At 43.5% G+C, this 13,287-nt stretch overlaps 2 protein-coding genes across 2 annotated transcripts in view; both read left to right on the top strand.

Moving 5' to 3' along the window:
• The first annotated feature begins 1,609 nt into the window (after window positions 1-1,609).
• On the top strand, window positions 1,610-11,418 carry tyrp1a (tyrosinase-related protein 1a). Its single transcript, XM_016568705.1, has 7 exons — window positions 1,610-2,097; window positions 2,538-2,860; window positions 3,853-4,066; window positions 5,487-5,654; window positions 9,953-10,132; window positions 10,216-10,362; window positions 10,991-11,418. The coding sequence occupies exons 1-7, from the start codon at window positions 1,731-1,733 to the stop codon at window positions 11,179-11,181; spliced, it is 1,590 nt and encodes a 529-aa protein (XP_016424191.1). The 5' UTR covers window positions 1,610-1,730; the 3' UTR covers window positions 11,182-11,418.
• An 827-nt stretch (window positions 11,419-12,245) lies between these two features.
• Window positions 12,246-13,287, top strand: part of LOC107752676 (leucine rich adaptor protein 1-like) — a 6,203-nt gene continuing 5,161 nt past the window's right edge. The window contains exon 1 of the mRNA XM_016568704.1: window positions 12,246-12,653. Within this exon, the coding sequence (XP_016424190.1) occupies window positions 12,471-12,653 (183 nt within the window). The 5' untranslated portion in view covers window positions 12,246-12,470. The remainder of the gene's footprint in view (window positions 12,654-13,287) is intronic.

Raw genomic sequence — 13,287 nt, 5'->3', positions numbered from 1 at the left:
GATGATGATGTTGTTCATTGTTGTTGTTGTGTCTTGTGTGATGATGAAGATTGTGTTCTGTTCTGCTCTCAGTCATGAAGTGTTAAACTCACAGCACTATAAACACTCTCAGAGCACTGAAGCATGTGCTGACGATGCAAAAAAGTGGGCAGGATTTACAACAGCTTGAGCTGCTAACAAACTCATATACACTACATGTAAGGGAAGGTGAACTGAATTTGGAGTCGAATATCAAATTTATTAAAAAAAAAAAAAGAATATAATAACAAAAACATCTTGCTATGCTATCTGGGAAATCGTCTCAGGTTACTTATGTAACCATGGTTCCCTGAGTAGGGAACGAGACACTGCGTCCTCTAGGTTTCTTGCCATGCTGCGGATGCAAGCTTCAGACGAAGAAGTGAATGATGTGTAGCTCCCGGCGCTTATTTATACTATAGTCGCACCGGTAGTGACGTAATGGCTGTCGCCGGCGTGTGTGTTGTTGGTGTTTTTTCAATGTATGCTTCTGACACGGGTCACGACGAGGCGTTCCCCATAGCGACCCCTAGAGGACGCAGTGTCTCGTTCCCTACTCAGGGAACCATGGTTACATAAGTAACCTGAGACGTTTTTATTTAGTTATATTTATTGGCTTTTATATGAGATAAATTAGCCCAAATTCTCATGATTCTGACAGAAAATAAACAGAACCTATTCTACCACAATAACATCATAAGCTATAATCATTAGAAAAGATGGCTTGATGGTGTCCGCGTCTGTTTGACTACATGTCATTAACTAACGGCATGGTTTTTAGGCTAATGCACATTTTTTTCTGCCATATGGATATTACCTTGACTTAGTCACCACTGATAAGCTACTAAATATAATGCATAAACTTTAATACATTTTCTGTAAAGCTGCTTTGCAACGATTTGTATAGTGAATAGCGTTATACAAATAAACTTGAATTGACATTCAGGGTGAAGACTGGATGTTAAATATCTGACAGTGTTGATGAAGCAGCCTTTTGTTCTTTAATGCGTCTGATTATTGAGTTGTGCTCTGAAGACAAGTCTTGATAAACTAGAGAACATCGAATCACGTGATTCAGATCTCGGGGCGCGTGGGTGTGACGCGGTCACGCGGGGATCAGAGCAGCGGTCACGCGCTCCGCCGCTATTTAAACTCCTCCGCCGAGAACAGATTCATCAAACATAACCTGACTAATTACAGATCTGACCGACTGCTGGTGTTTGGAGACGATGCGGGAACTTTTGCTGTAGTTTTTGGAGACCACTCAGAACGCTGTTGATTAAGTTTGATTTATGAAAACTATTTTCGAGGCGATCTGCTGGATGTTAAATATCTGACAGTGTTGATGAAGCAGCCTTTTGTTCTTTAATGCGTCTGATTATTGAGTTGTGCTCTGAAGACAAGTCTTGATAAACTAGAGAACATCGGATCACGTGATTCAGATCTCGGGGCGCGTGGGTGTGACGCGGTCACGCGGGGATCAGAGCAGCGGTCACGCGCTCCGCCGCTATTTAAACTCCTCCGCCGAGAACAGATTCATCAAATATAACCTGACTAATTACAGATCTGACCGACTGCTGGTGTTTGGAGACCACTCAGAACGCTGTTGATTAAGTTTGATTTATGAAAACTGTTTTCGAGGCGATCTGGAGATTTCTTGGAGACTATTTGGATATTATTGATTGCTTTGAGATTTCCCGCCGGTTTTGGTCATGATGCGGAGATCATGCGGAGGAATGCTGCTGCTCGTGCACGCGCTGGGGCTCGTTCGTGCTCAGTTCCCGCGCGCGTGCGTGACGCCGGAGGGCCTCGGGAGCGCGCAGTGCTGCCCATCCCCGTCCGCTCTGGAGAGTGACCCGTGCGGCGCGCGCTCCGGGCGCGGGCGGTGCGTGGACGTGCGCGCGGATGCGCGTGCACACGGCCCGCAGTACCCGTATGATGGGCGCGACGATCGCGAGCGCTGGCCGCGGCGCTTCTTCACGCGCACGTGCCGCTGCAGCGGGAACTTCGGCGGCTTCGACTGCGGCGGCTGCGCGCACGGATTCACCGGAGACGCGTGCGAGCGGCGCGTGCCCGTGGGTCAGAACTCTCAATAAATTCATTTAGTTACTTCTAAAATGTAACTAAAACTTCTATTTATTGTAACTTACATTTTATTTCGTATTTATACAGTTTATTTTTTATATCTCGATTCTTTCTCAGTCAAGAATGTCTCTTAAAATGTTTAATTAATTCAGTACTATCTATTTAATTAATTAATCTATTAATATTTCATTAATGTAATCTATATTATGAATTAATCAATGATATAGCTCATTTTCCCCGCCAGGATTAAAAACAACATCTAAAGTAATCAATTATAAAATAATTTGTATTAGATTTTGTATGTATATACTGTATTTCTTATATCTCTAAAACATTAGTTTTTTCCTCCCTGTCTGGAATGTCGCTTAAACTGTTTAATTCTGCACAAATGAGTGAATAAACAAATAAACAAACAGCTGTCTGTCTATCATCAGTCAGGAGGAATGTGATGCAGCTGCGCGCGGAGGAGAAGCGCGCCTTCGTGAACGCGCTCGATCAGGCCAAGCGCGCGCCGCACCCGGACATCGTGATCGCGCCCCGCTGGTACTCCGAGATCTTGGGGCCGGACAACAGCACGACGCAGTTCCAGAACATCAGCATCTATAACCTGTTCGTGTGGACGCATTATTACTCGGTCAGCAAGACGTTCCTCGGGGCCGGGCAGGACAGCTTCGGCGGAGTGGACTTCAGTCACGAGGGCCCCGGGTTCCTCACCTGGCACCGGTACCATCTACTGCAGCTGGAGCGAGACATGCAGGTGCCCTGCTCTTTCAACTGTCTCTAAACTGTTCATGCTGACATTTCCCTTTTGACTGGCTTCAATGTGTGATTAAACAATTCCAATCTCGTAATGCTTTCAGTGTAGATGCCATCGATCCTGGAGATCAGTACTCCGATACACAGCAGTCCTTGCTCACACTTTATAACCATTATATGTGATCATAATCAGAGTAATGGAGAGGAAGACACAGATTCCACCCTTTTTATGCAGAACATGTTATTGAGTGTGTAACGAGCCTGGCTTAACATCTCACACAAAGACTCGTCTGTCTCCAGAGCTAAAGCGTTCACAGTGTGTTTGAGTGTCTCACCACAGTCCAGTGTGTTTCCAAAGAAATAGTTCAACAAAAATTAAATGTAGCATTGCATCAGTGTCTCAGCAATGGATGCTCTGCAGTGAATGGGTGCCGTCAGAATGAGAGCTGATAAAAACATCACGAGTAATCCACAGCACTCCAGTCCATCAGTTAACATCTGGAGAAGACAAAAACTGAAACAAATCCAGCATTAAGACGTTTTTATACGAGTCTATAATCCATAATAACTCTTCCTCCAGTGAAAAAGTGTTCTGGTGTGAATCAGGAGAGAAATCTGCACAGATCAAGCAGCGTTTAAACAGCTCTAAACAAATATGTGGCTGGATTTTGATCTGATAGACAACAGCAGATGCACTTTTGTTACTAGACGAAGCATGAAATTGTGATGTTTTTATCAGCTGTTTGGACTCTCATTCTGACGGCACCCATTCACTGCAGAGCATCCATTGCTGAGACACTGATGCAATGCTGCATTTCTACAAATCCACATTTTGGATATACCTAACCAGCATATTCTGGATTTTTTATCTTTGATTGCCTTCATTATCAAAGATACAGATGTATTTTCTCAGGCTGAGTGAGATGGCGGGATGTTTCTGCATCAGGATCTCTCAGCTGTAAATCTCTAGTTGCTGTGACGTGTCTCTCTCAGGACATGTTAGGAGATCCGAGCTTCGCTCTGCCGTACTGGAACTTCGCCATCGGCGGCAGCGAGTGTGACATCTGCACAGACGATCTGATGGGCGCCCGCAGCTCCTTCGACAGCAGCTCCATCAGCTCCATCAGCCCCAACTCCGTCTTCTCACGCTGGAGGGTCATCTGTGAGAGCGTGGAGGAGTACGACACGCTGGGGACCATCTGCAACAGTAATACAGCCCTACCTTACAGTAGGATCCTTGTTTTCCAGTAAAAACATCTAAACAATTTACAGGCAAGACGAGACAGGCAAAACCAGTGTGTAAGAAGAATCTCAAATGTGTTTGCTATGTATCCAAATACAAGGATTACATGCCGAGATACTATAGCAGTCTTCTTTTATTCTTATAAAGTGCAAAAAGTGCTTAGTACATGTTAATATTTAATATGCACTGAGCACTTTTTTGCATGCAATCCTTGTATTTGGATACATAGCAAACAAATGTCACGAATTTAGATTTTTTGCTCTTTGCTGAATTCTATTATTGACTTGAAATCATGTTACAGGAACCAAGCGCAAGATCCTCCTTTTTTTCATTTTTAAACCAGTGTGTTTCCATGCAGTGCGACTCTCTTGCTTCCATAACATATGTCTTTTTTCAGACTAGTGTAAATAAAACACAAATAAGTGTTTGTTTAATTGCACTTTATTTACTTTTTTGCATCTGTAGATTTTAATCTTTAAAGGGTATTTTTCTCTTACAAACACGACTTTACAGTTTTATTCCTCTCTCTATGTTCTGAAGGTTTGCTCATATTTCACTCACACTGATTTATACATTTCACTCCTAAAAACATGGTGAAAATGTGTTTGTTTTCTGTCTGTTGACAGTATTTTCTGATTTATGGAGTGATAAAAATAGAAATCCAAATTCCCCTCTAGAAAAACCTTTAACTCTAATTAAAACCTCTCTACAATAAGTCCAGGAACATACATTAGATTACATATATAACCTGTTGTAACCTCAGTATGTTTAGTGAATGTTGATGATAGATCAGTATGTGTCTGATTGTACAGTAAAGCTGCACGATTCTGGATAAATTGAGAATCAAATATATATATTTTTTTGTCTCAAATAGAGATCACAATTCTCCCACGATTCTGAACGAAACAAAACAATGTGTGAAAAAATATTAATTGCTGCAGTCTATTTAAAAGTGTTTAATTAATTATAATTATTAAACATTTTAATATATGATATATGTATTTAAATTATAATATATTTAATACACCAATTTTTAGTATTAAAATTATGAAAAAGTGGATTGAATGAATCTCTTGAATGAATGATTCAATGACAACGCATTTTTGAACAGTCACCTGTCGCCACCTAGTGGCAAAACAATGCAATCGACACGCACATTATTTGATGCGCCAGTTACTTTTTTTCAAAATTACTCTATTTTGATCGCTACCATAGACATCAATGTTTATATCCAAACCGAACTATATCCGATGATTTTTCAAATGTTTAATAGACATGGGCGAATCGTTGTCATTTAGAGATTGGTGTTTGAATCGATTAATCGTGCAGCTCTACTGTACAGTGATCAGTCAGTCTTGTAATGTGTGATCGGTGTGTTTGTGAGGTTCGGAGAGCAGTCCCATCCGCAGGAACCCCGCCGGTAACGTGGCCCGTCCCATGGTGCAGCGGCTGCCCGAGCCGCAGGACGTGGCGGCGTGTTTGGAGCTGACCGCCTTCGACTCTCTGCCCTTCTACTCCACCTCCTCCGACAGCTTCAGGAACTCCATCGAGGGTGAGGCACGCTTTCAGCTGCAGCCGCGCTATGGAAGGCTGAATGGTTAAAAAACACGTGAATTTTAACATAACAACACGTATTTAACGCGTATTATACACTCATTTCATGCATTAAATATGTGTTGTTTATGCGTTAAAAATCAGTGCGTTAAATATTAGGGCTAGGAAAGTCAATGCATCGTGAATCGAGAAATGATTCAGCAGCGATTCTGAGATTTTCCGAATGCCTCGCGATTCTTTCTCGAGTCGATTCTGAGCTTAGTTTTGAACAGCAGATGGCGCTGCATGCTTTAGAAACAACAACAACAACAATAATAATAATAATAATACATTTTATTTATAACGCACTTTATATTCACTCAGAATCCCAAAGTGCTACAGATTAAAAACAAGAAAAAATATTAAGAATCATTCAAAGGCTTTGCTAAAAAGGTAGGTTTTGAGGCCACGTTTAAAAGCATCGACAGTCTGTGGAGTCCGTAGATGGTCAGGGAGAGCATTCCACAAACCCGGAGCAGCGGAGCAGAAAGCCCGATCTCCCATAGTGCGAAGCTTAGTCCTGGGAAGGGTTTAATAGACATGTTGATGCAGAACGGAGTGTACGTTTAGAAGTCCTGAATGAAACAGAAAGCCAGTGTAGTGATTTGAGAATGGGGGTGATGTGATCGTATTTGCGTACCCTCATCAGGATCCTAGCAGCACTGTTCTGAATGTACTGCAATTTCAGTAGGCTTTTGCCAGGGATCCCGATGAGGAGCGCATTACAGTAGTCCAGCCTGGAGGAGACAAAGGCATGGACAAGCTTTTCCGCATCTGCAAGAGTGAGCATAGGACGAAGTCTAGCGATATTCCTAAGATGGAAAAAGGAAGTCTTGCACAGATGTTTAACATGAGCCTCAAAGGTGACATGAGAGTCCATTCTAACAACGTTTAGAAGTCCTGAATGAAACAGGAAGCCAGTGTAGTGATTTGAGAATGGGGGTGATGTGATCGTATTTGCGTACCCTCATCAGGATCCTAGCAGCGCTGTTCTGAATGCACTGCAATTTCTGTACGCTTTTGCCAGGGATATTAAAATCTCCAAGTATTAAAATATTAGCAGTGGTAGAGCAAAGTGTTGTAAGAAGGTCATGAATCTCTGAAATGAACACTGAGTTTGGTTTAGGGGGCCGGTAAATGAGAAGTATTGTTATAGGGAAAGGAGGTTTACATTTAAATGCAAGACGAGGACAGCGTTGGCAAAGGGAGGGGGCATAGCTCTGCTTGCTGTCGATATATTACAGCTAGGCCACCACCTCGACCAGTAGTGCGGGCTTTCTCCAGATAGCTGTAACCTGGGGGGCAGACTTCATTTAATGTTGAGTAGACCTCTGGTTGATGCCATGTTTCTGTTATGCACATAAAGTCCAAACCCTTTTCCATGATGTGGTCTTGTATAAAGGATGACTTATTTGTGAGGGAGTGTGCATTAAACAGTTCCATTTTGAGCATTGGTGAAGTAATGAATCTCTGTAGAGGCCGTAGTACACTGAAATCCACTCCATGTTTTATGTCCTGCTCGGTGTAAAGCGATCTCATGTTTTTTCCCGTTAAGGCTGATGGTAAACAAACTTTTGACGGGAACTTCTGTGGATGTAACGCGGTCAGCGCAGGAGACAGCCTTCAATTTAGTAACAGTCTGTACAAAACAAAACTTAAGTAGATGACTTTCAGACGACTGTTCAGACAAAAAAAAAGAAGCGGTGGAGAAGCGGCGAACAGCAAAACACCAGCGTCTTCTCCCGACTCAATACTCTTCGTGATTCTAGGACACAGCCGTACTCTGCTTTTTTCCCTGATCCTTACACACACTTGAACCTAAAATAATCATTCATAAAATTTGAAAAGGTTGAAGTGAATTACAAGGGTGTTCACAGTGGGCTGTGTTTACATTAATCTTGCGTCATAAAAGCATTCTGAGCCGAGGCGAAATTACTCAGCCGAATGCACAAGCGCTCTTTAGCTCTTCTTCATGAGCATTTGAGTGTGTGGATACAAACTAGAGTAGAGCGCCATCTGCTGTTAAAATCTAAGCTCAGAATCAATTCCAGAGAGAATCGTGATGCATTCGGAAGATCTCAGAATCGATCCACGAATTCTGCATCGATTTATCGTCGCAGCCCTATTAAATATGCACAAACAACACATGTTTAACGTGTGAAATACGCATATAATAGGCGTTAAAGGTGCACTAAGCAATATTTGAAAAATGCTTTTGACCACAGTGTTGGACTGAGTCCGAAAAAAAACACTTGCAGTTATTAAATTGCCTAACGTGTGAAATACGCATATAATAGGCGTTAAAGGTGCACTAAGCAATATTTGAAAAACGCTTTTGACCACAGTGTTGGACTGAGTCCGAAAAAAACACTTGCAGTTATTAAATTGCAATTATTAAAAAGTATTAGTAAAGCAGTGGAGTGATTGAGTGTAGTGGTCAGGTTTTTATTTTTTTTCCCATTTTTGTAAGGTCAGACTAATTCATTTATTTTAGTTATATATAAAAAACTGCAAGCAAATTGCAAGCACTGTTTACACCTGATATTAATGGTTAGGTGACAATTGTTTATTATTATTTTATATTTTATTATTATTATTATTTAGTTAGTTTATTATTTATTTCGTTAGGCTAACTGAGACTTGTCATAGCACTTGCATATCATTGCTCTTTTGTTGATTTTAATTTTGCTTCCATTGTTCTCATTTGTAAGTCTCTTTGGATAAAAGTGTCTGCTAAATGACTAAATGTAAATGTAAATATTAGCAGATCGACTATAGATAGAGAGAGATGCCAGATAAAATAAGAGGAACATAACGGAGGAACAAAACATTAAAAAGCAGGGTCACGATCAGGCATGAGGTTGGACCCACGTAAATATCGAAGCAACGTCATCCTCCACGTGAAATGGAGCTATTCAAGTGTTAAAACACACAGTACTACCAAACACATTAGACCTGAATTACCAAAGTAACACACATCGCTTTCACCTATTAAAGACTTCCGCCATCATCATTGCCGGGTGTTACAATGACCGGCTGGAGTGCCCTGGTTGTCCACTAGAGGGCACTCCATCCCAGACTTCTACCACTCCATCAAGGACTTCATTTCCCATAATCCTTTACCCGGACTCATCAGCACTCATTGTTTGCACCTGTTTCTCATTTACCCTGTCTGCTCACCCCATGAAAGTCTGGTTCAGTTTGTCATTCATTGCGAAGTCTTGTATGTGTTAGTGATGCAAAGTCCGATTCATTTCCGCGAACTGGTACTTTTCGGACAGATCGGCTCATTGAACCGGTTCAGAAAGCCGATTCATCGATTCCTGACGTCATCAAGCAATAACGTCTCTATGCATTTCTTTTCTAACAACTCAGTGCAATGTTGTATCAATGAAAAATTCAAATAAGTCATTTGTGTCAACACATATTGAAACATTAAAAAATAAAGTTATTTGTGTGAAAGCATATTGCTGATTATTACCATATAATTCACTTAAGTTTATGGTGTTTGTGGTCACCGTTTCATTCGCGGATCCTCATGATGACCAATATTGACTAGCCTACAACTCTGAAAAGACCTCTGCAAACTTCGACAGTTGGTTGAACCGGCTCATTCGGTTATTGTTGAGTCGGACGTGCTACTTCGGCTGTGTGTCCTGCGTCATCAGCCCGGAACTAAAGTTAGATTCAGTTCGATTTGTGAACCGGCTCGACCGGTTACTTCCTGAGAACCGGCTCAAAAGAACGATTCGTTCAAGAACCTAACATCACTAGTATGTGTCATTACTGCAGTTCTAGCCTTGTTTCCTGATGCCTTCCGTGTCTTGGTTCCTGGTCTTATTACGCTGCTCGTTTCTGGATTACCCTTTTGCCTGTGATTTTGCCCTGTTGCCTTTGTTTGGACAGATTGCCTGTGTTTTGACCTTTGCCTGTTTCTAGACTCTGGATTACACCTTTAATAAAATACTGCATCTGGATCCTCAGCCTTCGTGTCCTCGAGTAGTTCATGACACCAGGGTTGTGTACGTACATGTGGGGCGTAGATATCCAAATAGGGGCGAGGTCCTGTCGGGGTATGGGCGTGTTTGTTTGGTGCTTTCAAATATCAACATCGTTTGGCAACATTCGCTTAGTGCACCTTTAAATACACGCATTTTACATGTTGTGGACGTGTTACAATTCACGTGTTTGAATCATTTGGCCTTCCGTACGCGCCGGATTTCTGTGGTCTGATCGCGTGTGCTGTTGTCTTGTCAGGTTACAGTGCTCCTCAGGGGAACTACGACCCCGCGGTACGCAGCCTGCACAACCTGGCGCACCTGTTCCTGAACGGGACGGGCGGACAGACGCACCTGTCGCCCAACGACCCCATATTCGTGCTGCTGCACACCTTCACCGACGCTGTGTTCGACGAGTGGCTGCGCAGACACGCTCCTGGTAAACCCGCCTCCCTCCGCTCAGTGTGTTTAATGTGTTTGTACATAAAGTATATTCTGTTCTATTCTATCGTGTCTCTCCAGATGCTTCCATCTACCCGCTGGAAAACACGCCCATCGGACACAACCGAGAGTTCAACATGGTGCCCTTCTGGCCACCGGTGACCAACGCAGAGATGTTCGTGACGGCGGCCGAAAACCTGGGATACTCCTATGAGGCCGAGTGGCCCGGTTGGCGGCATTCTTCTTCTGCTTATTATTTATATATATATATATATATTTATATAATATCATATCATTATATATTATATAATATTATTAATATTACTTAAAAGGGTCAGTGGATGCCCATTTTCCACAAGTTGATATGATTCTTTAGGGTCTTAATAAAAAGTCTATAACATAATTTCTCAATGGTAGTGTAAAACAACACCTTCTTTACCCGGTCAAAAACAGCTCTGTTCATTGTCTACATCTGCTCCGGCGGTGAAACAATGGCGGACTGATGACAGCTCACTCAGGGCGGAGCTAAGGTAAAACGCTAGTGTCAATCAACAATCGTGGGAGGGACCTGGGTCTGAGTGACGTCACACAGACAAGAAGCTGAGATCGGCTTGATCTGAGAAAGGGGATATTATGTATAGGGATTAAAAAAAAAAAAAAAAACACTGGGTGGATTTTTATCATTTTAGGGTGGATGTGTACAAACACTGCCAAAACACATTTATTCAAACAACATGTACAAGTGCATTTCGCATCCGATGACCCCTTTAACATAATAATATGACCAGTTAACACTGGCTGTGTTTTGTAGTTTTAGAGCTGCTGATGTGACTCTCTCTCTCTCTCTCTCTCGCAGCTCGTCCACTCACACCGACGCAGATCGTCACCGTTGCCGTGGTTGCTGCACTCATCGTCGTGGCGATTATTTTCGCCGCCAGCACGTGTGCGGTTCGTTCGCGCGCGTACAGGACTGAGGGACGGCAGCCGTTGCTAGGAGACCAGTATCAGCGCTATGACGACCACGACAAAACACAGTCTGTCGTATAAACACTTATACAGCATATAAACGTGTAATATTATCATGCACCTTTCTGAGTGACTGGTACAAACAGGTGCTTTTTTGAATATCACATACAGTATATTGTCCCCTAATAACACTGAAATAGAAATAGAGTTTGACCATCAGTATTTCATTACAGCTGTTTAAAAAGATATATCTTTGGACTTTATGTAAAAGTTTAATTATGAATAATATAAAGTCTAATGGTGAAAATATTGCAATAAACCAACAAACTGTTTCCCATGTCGTTCCTCCGTTCACCGCTAGATGGCGCTGCGGTTTCACTGCTGTTCACACTTGAATGAATGAAGCATTTATATAGCGCTTTATTGTGTATTTCTGTACACCCAAAGCGCTTTACAGTCATGCGGGGGGTCTCTCCTCAACCACCACCAGTGTGCAGCATCCACTTCATAATGTTCACTTAAAATACTTTTATTTTTTTTTCACATTTAACAGAGCGACTTTTACAAAACACGACTGGCCTGTATTTAAATGTGTTCTCTGAGAATATTTCACAGACTGATTCTCATAATAAGACGATAATGAAGCAGTTTGAAGTATGCGCTTGTCTGATGTTCCTCGGTTCCCCGCGAGATGGCGCAGGTGTTCCACTGCTGTTCACCAGGTGATCGTGTTCTTCTGTACAAGCACACTAACCCACAGTACAGAGCTGCGGCGTTTACAGCAGTACAGAGAGCTGTTCGCATCCACTGTTTCTTCAGCATGTTGCGGAGCGTGTCTGAATAACGCGGGAAGAGCGTGCTGCGCATGCGCCGCCTGATGATGACGACGAGGGCGGGGTGTCACCTGTGCGTGCGCGCGCCCCGTACGTCAGATCCGAGGCGCACCGAGGAACGGATCCGCGCGCGTTACCGGAGTAATCCCGCGATTCCGAGCCTCAGAAGATCCGGGTCCTCGTCCCCGAGGGTCTGACGTCATGCTCCGGTAGGATCTGGATTATTGATGAGAGTACAGAGCTGCGGCGTTTTTTACAGCAGTACAGGCTGTTCGATACGAACACTGTTTCTTCAGCATGTTGCGGAGCGTGTCTGAATAACGCGGGAAGAGCGTGCTGCGCATGCGCCGCCTGATGATGACGACGAGGGCGGGGTGTCACCTGTGCGTGCGCGCGCCCCGTACGTCAGATCCGAGGCGCACCGAGGAACGGATCCGCGCGCGTTACCGGAGTAATCCCGCGATTCCGAGCCTCAGAAGATCCGGGTCCTCGTCCCCGAGGGTCTGACGTCATGCTCCGGTAGGATCTGGATTATTGATGAGGATGATGATGGAGGATCTGCCGGACTTCAGAGACGTGGAGAACAAACTGGGCCGGAAAGTTCCGGAGAGTTTGATTCGTTCATTCGCGGGCGAACCGTTCAGAGGCTCGGAAACCCGCGAGCGAACCGATGATCTACAGACGCTCCACAACAACATCAGCTTCCTGCGACAACAGATGGTGAGTGGCGCGATCCAAAGAGTCGCTTGGACGGATTCAAAAGAGTCGCGTAGACCGATCCAAAGAGTCGTTTAGACCGATCCAAAGAGTCGCTTGGACGGATTCAAAAGAGTCGCGTAGACCGATCCAAAGAGTCGTTTAGACCGATCCAAAGAGTCGCTTGGACGGATTCAAAAGAGTCGTTTAGACCGATCCAAAGGAGTCGTTTGGACGGATCCAGCGACTCGCTGCGTTTGTTTCGCTCAGGTTGCTCTGTTTAAACTTCATACGCGCGTTCAGTATCATCACCAGACATGTATAACGCATTCATGTCTGTTTATAATCACACAGTACATCTGTATAATAACGAATTGAGGTTTTGAAGTCTGGTTTATGATTCACCTCACGGGTTAATGGGTTTATATTCACACGAACAGGTTTCAACGGAGTTCAGACACACTCGAAGTGACCCGAGCGCGCTGATCTGTGTGTGTGTGTGTGTGTATGTGAGTGAGAGAGTGTGTGTGTGTGTGAGTGAGAGAGTGTGTGTGAGTGAGTGTGTGTGAGTGTGAGTGAGTGAGTGAGTGTGTGTGTGTGAGTGAGTGTGTGTGTGTGAGTGTGTGTGTGAGTGAGTGTGAGTGTGTGTGTGTGTGTG

This window comes from Sinocyclocheilus rhinocerous, unplaced genomic scaffold (genome assembly GCF_001515625.1).
Source record: "Sinocyclocheilus rhinocerous isolate Xijiao unplaced genomic scaffold, SAMN03320098_v1.1 scaffold1945, whole genome shotgun sequence".
NCBI classification, from domain to species: Eukaryota; Metazoa; Chordata; class Actinopteri; order Cypriniformes; family Cyprinidae; genus Sinocyclocheilus; species Sinocyclocheilus rhinocerous.
Note: the sequence above shows the minus strand (reverse complement) of the source record. Positions and strands in the feature narration are given on the sequence as shown.

Coding starts and splice junctions, on each gene's coding strand:
- tyrp1a (XM_016568705.1), top strand. CDS start 1,731: ATGATGCGGAGATCATGCGGAGGAATGCTGCTGCTCGTGCACGCGCTG. Junction 2,861..3,852: donor AGCTGGAGCGAGACATGCAG/GTGCCCTGCTCT, acceptor TGTCTCTCTCAG/GACATGTTAGGAGATCCGAG. Junction 4,067..5,486: donor GCTGGGGACCATCTGCAACA/GTAATACAGCCC, acceptor TGTGTTTGTGAG/GTTCGGAGAGCAGTCCCATC.